This window comes from Neolamprologus multifasciatus, chromosome 6 (assembly GCF_963576455.1).
Source record: "Neolamprologus multifasciatus chromosome 6, fNeoMul1.2, whole genome shotgun sequence".
Taxonomy (NCBI): Eukaryota; Metazoa; Chordata; class Actinopteri; order Cichliformes; family Cichlidae; genus Neolamprologus; species Neolamprologus multifasciatus.
Window position 1 is genome coordinate 21,411,358 of NC_140444.1, and position 11,319 is coordinate 21,422,676.

Sequence of the window (11,319 nt, forward strand, 5' to 3'; positions counted from 1 at the left end):
AGAGGATTTTGACCAACTCTTTTAAATGTTCTTTATCTTGTGCCTTCTTGTGGCAATATGTGGTTTCACAACAATATATCAACAAGCCTTCTGCTCTTACCACAGCACAGAATGCCCACTAGTTTTTAAGGCTGCAGAGTATGTTAAGCTTTCAGCGGCCCAGAAGGAATCTTTAGTCAAAGCTGGCACTTTTCTGCTCGTGTCACACTATCCTGCTCTCCAGACCATATTGCACTATAGAACAAAGTTTCGGGCTCTTTTGCATGTTTCCATGTGTGAAAACATTTGCCTCTGTTTGGTGTCGCGTATGCTGTTGAGAGAAATATCTAGGACAGAGAGTACAAAAGAAGCACGGATTTGTATTTGTGTGCCTTTGTATTCACTTCTTGGCTCGTAGACTGCCAAGTGATGATCAGTGTTTAACAGGGTTTAGGTAGGAGCGAATCTGTCACATGGCAAATCACTTCCAGAGCCTGTGTCTGAATCAACAGTTGCCGTAATGAAAAGAGCAGGTGGCTTGCCATTTTTAATTCTCACTTAAATGTTTCCTAGACCAGTGTTTACTGAATATTCAGAACCTTCTGCTACACTTCCAGGGACATCAGCACTGTGTACTGAAAATAAAGTGGGACTTGAGGACCTTTTCATTTCCAGCATGTATTTATTCTGAAAGTACTCATGTTGGGCACTCGGTCCATTTGCTGCCATGCCATCTAGTAATCAGAGTGAGTTAATAAAAGTTAAAAGCTGAAAAGTTTGCTTTTATCAAGCATCTTAATGGAATTACACAACAAATCAAATGACCTTTATTGTTGTAGATAAAGACAAGTATTTTGCATTCGCACATTGTAGTCAGTAACCGGTGCTTGTCAAGAGCGCTGTGGCATGACAGTAAAAGTAAAGCGTTCTCCACTGCATTCAGACAGGTCCCATAAGTAGCAAACCTTGTCACCATGACTCCACGTCAGCCCTATTGATGAGCACATGTGAGGCAGAAGGCAATTCAGTATGGAAGTGGGGGACTTTCATAGTAGTTTGAGCACAGCACATGACATAGAAGAAAACCCTAGAGGCACTTCACCCCATTTCACTCCAGCTCTTTTTTTCGACTCTATTTCTCCCTCTTCATTTTCTCATGGTGCTTGATTTGTTAACCCCTACATGCATACTAAATATCTAATTCATCATTTCATTCAGTTTAAGCGTCCAACACCCCAATATTCCTCAAACCGTGTCTCTAATCCAAACGTGCATTTTTTTCTCTCTTGAAGCATCTTTTTGCTTGTGTTATGTGTTTTTAACAGTACTCTGAATGCACATGTTGGCAAACAAAAACTGTGTATTTTCCAGTATAGCACAGTGGTATTGTTGTCCCACTGTTGCACAACAATAAAGCTTATGTGAACACAGCCAGATGTTGAGGCTTGATCGCGGTTTAACATAATTCAACTCAGTTCAATTCAATTTTATTTGTATAGCGCCAAATCACAGCAACAGTTGCCTCAAGGTGCTTTGTATTATGAGGTAAAGACTCTAAAATAACACAGAGAAAACCCCAACAATTAAATGGCCTCAAAGGAGCAAGCGCTTGGTGACAATGGGGAGGAAAAATTCCCTTTTAACAGCAAGAAACCTTCGGCAGAACCAGGAACAGGGAAGGGCGGCCATCTGCCGCAACAGGTTGGGGATGAGGGGATGGAGAACAGACACGCTGTGTAAGAGAGCCAGAGATTAATAATAACTAACGATTAAACACAGAGTGGTATATAAACACAGTGAGTGAATATGAAATATTCAAGCTCCCGGCAACTTATTGCAGCGTAACTAAGAGAGGATTCAGGGTCACCTGATCTAACAATTATTATAAGCTTTATCAAAAAGGAAATTTTTAAATGTAATCTTAAAAGTAGAGAGTGTGTCTGTTTCCCCAAGGCATACCCGTTTAAAGACAGGAAGTGAGCTTAGAAGACATAATAAATAAATTAACTGAAAGTATTTTTAAGAAAACATGAACCTGATGCACCTGATGAAAATATGAAACATTTATTTATAACAACAACAAACACAGACGCAACAATAACGCCACAAAGATGCTAATTACGCATGAATAATAAATGCAGTTGATGAATGAAAAGCATTAAACATGAATGTGCCGCAAATTAATAAATACGAAAAAGCAGTAGCCGTCACCTCAAATAGCAGCTGATAAATGGAGTTTGGAAATGCAGCAAAAGGTAATTTGAGGTTCTGAAAAGCGACTAAAATTGAGGGAAAAGCGTGGGTGTGTCGTCATCTTGATGGAGATTGAGGACAGTTTCGGAGATCCTTCCAGCTGTTGTTCCACACAGCTAGAAGATCAAAGTTATGGTGTCTTATATGTACAGTTCTGGAGGCAAATTCAAAGATGCATCTGACTGCTCACAAATGTTTTTATCATTCCACAGAGGAGCGAGTGTTGACTGTCTTCTGTGGACATAAATGGGTCACAACATAGCAGCTTTTCAGGTGACTTTGAATGTCCCGACAAAAGAAGTGAAACTGGGGTTTGAAGATCTCAGCGAGCACATCTTTGGACTCCTCACGCTGTTAGGATTCTTATGACACCAACCGCCACCAAGTTTATCTTTAAGAGTTCGTGTAGCGCAGAGCACAGCGTCATGAAAAACTGTGATATGTAGCAGTATGAATAACTTGGCTTGAGGCAGGCACACTTTGATTGCCGAGTCATTCTGCCAGCGCAGGTACTTGGTATCTGTGTTGACAGTTGTCGTAGGTGTCTTTACATTTCTGTGTAGTATGTCAAGGTGAGAAAATATGACTACACCTGAGATGGTAAGAACTTCAGGTTGGAGCTATTCTTAGAAAGGCAGAGTGACCCTGTAAGTGTGATACAGTGCCCATATTCAGTGTAATATTAGACAAAGTAGATGTCTTTGAATGATTGTGGCTCCACAGAAGCTATTTACCAGGAGGATCATAGTTTTCTTGCCCTTGGTAGTATTGTAAGATTTTCCTGCTAAGACGTCTTGAAAATATTTAATACTGCTTCCCTTATCTTTTATTATATTTCACATTATTTTGCTGCTTATCATTGCTTTGAAAAAGAACTTTTCATTTGCATTTCACTTTTGTAAATATGCAGTTTGAGCGCTGAGTTGTGTTGCACAATAATTTATTAAAGGTCATTACAAATGCTTCAAAACATACCCTAACCCTTTTAAAGCTACATACACAGACTTTCAGATGTTGCTTTAGTTGTCAGAGCAAAAGCTTCTGTCACAGTGAGTGCAAACCAGTACTCCTGTCACTTCGACAGACAGCAGCAAAAACCAGACTCATGTCTAATTTATATATATATATATATTTATATAAACAAAAATATACAGTTTGATAGGCACTGGCTGGAGCAGTCAGAAGTAGCTGTATTTGACAATGATTGCTACAGCTCAAGAGGTAGCACAGGTCATCTACTAACTGGAAGGTTGGTGGTTTGATCCTGGCTGCTCCAGTCTGCATGCTAAAGTGTCCTTGGGCAAGATAGTGAACCCCAAGTTGTGTCTGACATTCTAAGTTTTGGGGGGTCTGTAGTTCTTATAGGTAAGACACAACCTGAGCAGAAGATTCAGTTAATAATAATTTTAATTCTGGGCAGAAATTGCACATTTTAGATGTAAATCAATAGTCACATGTTTTAAAAAATCATGAATGGTACTCAAGGTCACTTGAATTATTTATTTTGTCGATGGTGGGAAATTGTAATTTATCTTTTAAGACTTTTCCTGTGCAACATGCCAGATAATGGAATAAATCATAAGAAGAAGATGCGGTGCATTAGGAATGCACTAAAATATAATAAGTGATTTTAGTATGTATGAGAGCACAACAGTGTTCGGCCTTTGGTGGAGATGCAAAGACTGAATGAGCAAATAGAAAGATTACCAGCTATCTTGACGTAACTGACAAGTGACAGCTTACCATCAGAGAGACTGTAGCTGTCCAGTCAGCTAGAAGACATATTGTGTAACTGAGTGTAACATGCTCCATTTGAATCTGTCATCATACCATCTTCAAGTCAGCCTTTTCAGATTTCATCCTTGTCTTCGTCTACTGTTATCCATTTAACGCACAACAAAACGCTACAATAAAGGCAAAACAGCAACAGAGCTCAGGCTGCGAGCGAAACAGTTTTTAATTACTAATTACTACTTCGTACAAAGTGAATCATTTAGGAGAAAAAGTCCAAGCCTGCTTATAAATGCAGCATCAGCGTGAGGTGTGACTTGTGTTTTGACAGACTGCCACACTCTGATGGTGTTGCCCTCATCTTAGCAAGAGAGTTCACATCATCTTGCTAAATTATCCATTTGGAGCATGTTTTATTCATTTAGGGCCAAATTATGCAAAAACAAAAAAGAACTCTCTTGCTTGTTCCTCTGGACACTAATATAAAATGTTCATATAATAGTGAAAGAAGAGAGAAGGTCAGAGAGAGTTTGGCGAAGGCTGAAAAAGTCCAGTTGTCACTGCACGTTGTTTCCTGACTAGACAGTAATGAATCCTATTTCGCTATAAAGAGAGAGGGCTTCAATGAGCCAGGCAAAGTAATGGGCCATACAATTTATTTACATCAACAGGGAATCTGTGGAAGAACTGGGCTATTAGTCAACTGTACAATAGGGAACAATTGTGTCGTGTCTGCATCAAAGTTGCCTCGGGCAATAGTGTGAAGTGCCAGCAGTGCGAAGTGCAGTTAGCAGTTATTCTAGCCAGGACTGGCGGTGCAGTGATAATGCCCAAAGAGACGCTTCACCCTCACTGGCTGCTTTATGAGCTAGCAGCTCACCCTCAGTCTGCACTCAGTGAGAGGAAGATGGTGCTTTATTGTGCTGTTGAAAGTCTTGCTCTAGCCGTAACTATGCCTTGAATTGCTTTTTGCAATTATATTTGTAGGTTGGAAAGAAGAAAAAAACTCCAAACATTTCACCAAAGACAAAAGACAGACTTTTGCTATCCATTTGTGAGCATCAGTGAAGGGCACTTTGGGCCGGTCGATGCAATTTTTCTTGGCCCAGGAGGCCTTGTCTCAGGTAGAAGGAGATGAAACAGGAAGCCAGGAAAGTTGTAAGTCCTGGAGGGGGTATATTCATGTCACAGCTCGATGTTTAACTTGCCATCCCCATATACCCGAGCCCAGAAGACAAGGAAATGAACTGTGCATTTCCCCACACAGTGGTGCTGAATGTCCTAGTTAGGACCGTTTAATATTAATGGCTGGAAGAAAGGTGCTGCTACAAAATGATGCTCACAGTGTTTAAGCAGCTGATGCAGTGTTCTTAACCCACTGGGAGCTTAGTGGGCCATAACTGACTCCTGGAAGACTTCCAGATGGAATAATAGGGGCAAACTGTGTGATAGTAGGATACCTGAGGAGGCTGTCCTCTTATTCCCTGTTGGTCCATTTGCTGCCCTGTACGATTGGTCTTTCTCCTGTTGAAGTAGCACAAAGGCCAGCAGGACCAGGTCAGAACTTCTGATTCAAAAAAATAATATAAAAGTGGGCCACAGGGGAAGAAAGGCTGCTGTGGAAGCAAGTCGTTCTGGGTTTTGAAATATTGTGTCCATTCATTGTGGATTGATCTGCTTTCTTCTTTTGCAACATGCTGTGACAAACTTGTTTCATGTGAAATGAATGTGTTTGACACCCTGCAGTGCAGCTCAACTCGCCTTTGAAACTCATGCCTGCAACAACTAACAATGGGGAAAAAAATATTGAGCAACAGCCTTCGTGCTTCGCGCAAAGATGTGTAATTAGCAACCAAAAACGCCGGAACCCCACTGTTCCTATTTTTTGTTAGGTTTGTTTAGGATTGTTTTTCTTGGTGTTAATTTTTAAAACCGGCTCAACTTCAGACACCATGACTATTATAACAATCCAATTTGATGGAGAACTTGGATCTGAATTATTTTGGGGGAAAACGTACCGCCTTTAAATCCAGATGGTAGTTCTGCGATAGGCATAGACTTAGATTTTGGCAATAATGTCTGAAACAAGTCCTAAAACCATTTTCCATGGCTTTGACTGGATCAAAATGTAAAAACATTTTCAGCCATGTATACAAATTACACTTCATACAGTGGGAGAAATAGTTGTTTGATCCCCTGCTGAATTTGTTTGCTCATTACAAAGAAATTAACAGGTGATAGTTTGATTTTAATGGAGAAAAAATATCAACCAAAATTCCAGAAAAAAACAAAAAAACAAAAGTTATAAATTGATTTTCCTCTCATTGAATAAACCATAAAATTAAAATTGTTCATTTCTTTATAAGTGAACAAATCAGCAGGGGATAAAATTATTATTTCCCCCACTGTAGATGCAATAATCACATTTGCATGTCACTACACATCATTGTGATGATGCAGGAAGATGTATGTAATTCTCTGTGTGAGTCTGTTTATGTGGAAACTATTTCATCCAAACAGTGTACATTTCAGGGCACATCCCTTTATTTGTATTGCAGAATTTCTGAATTATGATGCACAGCTGTCAGTGTGAGGAGGCTAAAGATGAAAAAGTAAAAACTGTTGGGTTTTGCTGCTGTTAATTTAAAGTCTAATTGCCATGATCATATATAGACTGCATGTGTCTTTGCACCTCTTTTCCATTCAGTGCCCTGATTCAGCATGCAAGCAGGATCTGCTGGCTTACCTTCAGAGGATTGCCCTGTACTGTCATCAGCTCAACATCTGCAGCAAGGTGAAAGCTGAGGTCCAGAATCTGGGTGGAGAGCTCATCGTGTCTGGGGTAAGTTCTTCACTATCACTGATGTTGTAGACACGCTTTAAGCGTAGACTCACTAGACTTGATCCATTTAAGACCTTTTTTATGCTCCGTGCTGCGGATGGGCAAATCTTTTTTTTTCAAGGTCATAATGAAGCTTGGAAGATGAGATAAAGGGTCATGTAGATTATGGCTGATGCAATTATTTCAAAACGATTGCCATCTAATAATACCTGAAATATGCACCACAGGCTTTTTTCCAGTTGTAGTGTTCATGCCTCATGAACTCCTAATAGTGCTCCAACCAAAATCAGACAATTATTCCATGTTGCTTGAGGTTCTTAAACTTCTTATCCATCATGTTTTTCAGTGTATAGAAATATAGATGTTAATACAAAAACTACAACAATGCACAATTTTATATACCTTTCTAAACAGTATCATTTGTATAACTTATAAAATAGCTGGTATACGAGTCTCTTCTATCATCATTAGTGCAGCATTTGTGGACTTTAAACACATTTTAAACTATTAAGGTTGAGCCCTGCAGTTCTCCTTACTGACCAGTTTTTGTGAATTTTGATTTTATCAGGGAAAAAAATAAAAGATCTGTTTCAATGGAGCCGACTAAAAACAAACTTGACTTTTATCTTTGCTTTGGATTTCCCCGCATCCTGCGTTGATACACTTCTTAATTTCTCAGGACTCTAATGTTTGTCTCACATGAGATATGCAAGCCCTGCTGAGATTTTAACCTTTTCATGGTGGCCAGCTGGAGTCCACACTCATTAAATCTAAACTGTTGACTCGTCTCAGTGTGATGTAGGAGGAGGCCCACTGGCCACGACCCTTAAATGTCAGCCAAACAAAACAGACGGAGACAGAGGTGCACCTGACCCCTGCCTCTGCTAATTAAGAACTGCTAAAATAAGATGTCATATAGTGAGAGCCGTGTTTTTATCCTCTCTAATTGCTGGTTGCGGCACAGACCTTCTAGGTGTTGTAGCTACACTACTGTGCAAAAGTCTTGAGTCACCCTTCATTTCTTCATATTTTGATTCCAAGGAGCCAGACGGTATTGTGATTTCTGGTTTTAAGCAATAGTTGTCCATGCTTTGAAAGTTTTTCTGTGATAATTCGCTGTTTTTTTTACTAACTTCTAGTCCAGTCCTTGTACCTTATCATTTTAAAAGAAGCATTTTTGTTGAAACACTTAACACTGAAGTATAAGTGCAAGTATAAAAAAGGCACTTAATTCAAGGGATGAAGCAGTGTTGTGTCTGAACATAACAGACAACTTACAATTTAAAATTCATTCTTTGCTATCTTTAGTCACTTTCTTGCAAAAACACATCATTTGTTCCCTTTTCTTTAGTTGAATCCATGAAAAATGCCAAAAATAACAAAGTTTGACAGGCACACGATACAAGTATTGCAACAACAACGTAATTCTCAGAGAGCTGTTAGTCAAAAACTTGGCAAATTTCATTATGGTGTGCAGTGTGGCCTTAAAAAATCTGAGGAAACTGGACAAGTGGACAGTTTCTAAAAGACCCTGAAATCTACAGCAGATGAACAGTATCTAAAAGTCATGTCCTTAAGAAATAGGAAGGAAGAAATGGAAACAGGAGAAAAGTCTGAGACACGCCAAATTATGTAAGAACTAGACTGAAATTTTGTGGTAACAGGTCATATTGTAGTGATGAATCCATTCATCATCATTTGAATCATTTGAATTTTTTGGTTCAAATTGGAGCCGCACTTCAGCCAGCAGTGTTCAGGATGGAAATTGATTGACTTATGAACACAAAAAGGTACCATCACATTTTCATCCACCATGCAAAACCATCTGGAAAGCTTCTGATTAGCAACAGCTTCATTTTTCATAATGATCCCAAACACACTACTAATGCATTAAAATCATACCTGGGTAGAAAGACACACAATGCAACATTATCATAGAAATAGAGAGAGAGACCTTATTAATTCCACACTGGGGAAATTCAATTCAGATACAGCAGCATAAAGTTCAGCAAGAAAAAAGTGAATTACAGATATATTATAAAAATAAAATAGAAAAATAAATAGATTAGAAAAAAATTGTGTACCAAAAAAAAAATATGCCCAGAGCCTGGATGTCAACATTATTGCAGAAGTGTGTGATCATCGTGACAGAGAACAGAACAAAAGGTAGCCACAGCAAGAAGAGCTTTGAATGTCCTTCAAGAAACCTGGAGAACTATTCCTGAAGAAGACATAAAGAAATTACGTAAATTACGAAATTACATAAAGAAATTACCCAAAAGCCTGCCCAGGAGAGTTCAGGCAGTGTTTAAAGACAAGTGATCATACCAGTGTTACTTGTTCTAGCTCAACAGAACTGTACAAACTCTGCTGTAGATACTGTGTTTCACTGCACCCATTTTTCCTAGCAAATTAAAAAGAAATGAGGGTGGCTCAACACTTTTGCACAATACTGTAACTGATATGTTTCAATGTTGTTTAGGGCAAGAAAATGAGTGTCCTTTTCATTCTTAGACAAACCGACTTTTGATGTAATATTTTTCTCTTTCCCCTCCAACTCATCGTACCCTCTTCAGCTGGACAGCGCCACCTCCCTGATCCAAGCGGCCAAGAACCTAATGAATGCAGTGGTGCTGACTGTAAAGGCGTCTTATGTAGCTTCCACCAAGTACCAGAAGGTGTACGGAACAGCGGCTGTTAACTCGCCCGTTGTGTCTTGGCGCATGAAGGCCCCCGAGAAGAAGCCTCTGGTAAAAAGGGAGAAGCCCGAGGAATGCCAGACTCGTGTACGACGAGGCTCCCAGAAGAAACACATCTCCCCCGTCCAGGCCCTCAGCGAATTCAAGGCCATGGACTCCTTCTAAGAAGAAAGAGAAAAACGAAAAAAGAAGTCATGCTTAAGAAAAACAACTCAACATGACGGCGAGAAGTTGATGAAAAAGTTCCCTTTTTACATTGTGTTAACCCAGCTCTGTTTGCCCTGTGTGTGCTTGGTGACACCTCAGGAGGACTACAGTATATATTAAAACTGCCACACTGTGGCTCCTGTTAACACTGTGGTCCTCGTGGCTCACAGACAGCCAGCACACAACCCAACAGTATTTATCGATCTTATTGTAGCTTAATATGTGAGAGCCAAAATGTGACAAAGACAGAACGACATTTTGAAAATATGGAAGTTAAAAAACAAAAAAAAAAGGGGAAAGAAACATATCAGAGGAGGAAGTGAGGCATTTAAAAAAAAAAATTAATCGTGGCAGTTGATATTCTAGCTGTATCATTAATGTGCTACTGACTGGCTGCTTGTATACACACTTAAACAGTCTCAATGGAAATCTTACATGGTTCAGTAAAGGAGTTGCTCTAAGCGAAGGATATCAGTGGTGGTATGATCCTTGATGACTTTGGTTTTTTTTTTTAAAATTTGAATGTTAACCTGTAGTGCTAGGAATAACATATGTTTAAAATACCTGGAAGTGTCAGCATCCGAGTAGTTCCCCCATTCCCGATGATTATAATAATAATAATATTAATAATAATCCATATGGTGTTGTTTTTTTTTTACCAAAGCACACTTATGGTCTATTGTATTGCCTTTTTAAACCCCTTTTCTTGAATGGTAACGTCACTAACTATGATGACCTTGTTTGGAAGTCGTGTAGCGTATAATATAGACAGAGAGGTTTGACTAGTTGTGGTTTGCTCAGAGAATAGAACCCCTGCATACGATACCTTTATATCCACCCTTCTCTAATAAATCCCCCAACCTGACACCTCAAGTTTCCTGTGTCTTTATTACTTTCATATAAGCAGCAGCTACAATATCAATCAGAGTGTTACAGCCCGTCATTAGTCAGAAGGATCCGACAACCGCTCGAGATTCACGTGCAAGATGAAGGAGGAGAAAATATCCATTAGTGCCGCAAGCTTACAAGAATAGGTGTATTGATTCGGGGTCACAGGTCAACTCTGCGCTGTGACTGGAGATAATTGGTCTTGGCTCAGCACGGTTAGTGCTGTCGTTGTGATATTTCCACACATTCTCCACACAAGCAGTCCTAACGTATGTGATCGCTTTAGCCTTGAAGATCTCAGCACATCTGAAAAGGATCGCCATGATTTTTACTGACATTCATGTTCAGCAGGTGTCATGTATCCTTTGTAACAGCGCAGCGTCTGCCACTAAAGTTGTACATTTGTCCTCAGACATCATCATCATATCCTACTTCCTTGGAGAGTGTGGGGGAAGTGCCCTGACCTTTCTGCTAATGCCTCCACGAGACTGACGCTTAACCGAAATGTCTTGACCACTATTATATGGATTGATATTGAGCGTAGCGCCGATATTCGAGTCCCGCCTTCAGGCTTTGATGGTTCCTAAACGTTTCCCAGAGCACCATTATCGACCCAAAAACGAACACTTAAATAAATGGACAAATTCCGCCCTCACTCGTGGTGAGGCCAAAACATGGCAAACATAAACACCACCTCACCATCACCACGTAAGCGAGCGA

General features: G+C 39.7%; 1 protein-coding gene across 1 annotated transcript in view; it reads left to right on the forward strand.

The window, feature by feature from the left end:
* ctnna2 (catenin (cadherin-associated protein), alpha 2) overlaps positions 1–10,576 on the forward strand; it is a 331,385-nt gene extending 320,809 nt beyond the window's left edge. The window contains exons 17-18 of the mRNA XM_085161672.1: positions 6,671–6,805; positions 9,382–10,576. Coding sequence (XP_085017798.1) covers positions 6,671–6,805; positions 9,382–9,669 — 423 coding nt within the window. The 3' untranslated portion in view covers positions 9,670–10,576. The remainder of the gene's footprint in view (positions 1–6,670; positions 6,806–9,381) is intronic.
* Positions 10,577–11,319: the final 743 nt, after the last annotated feature.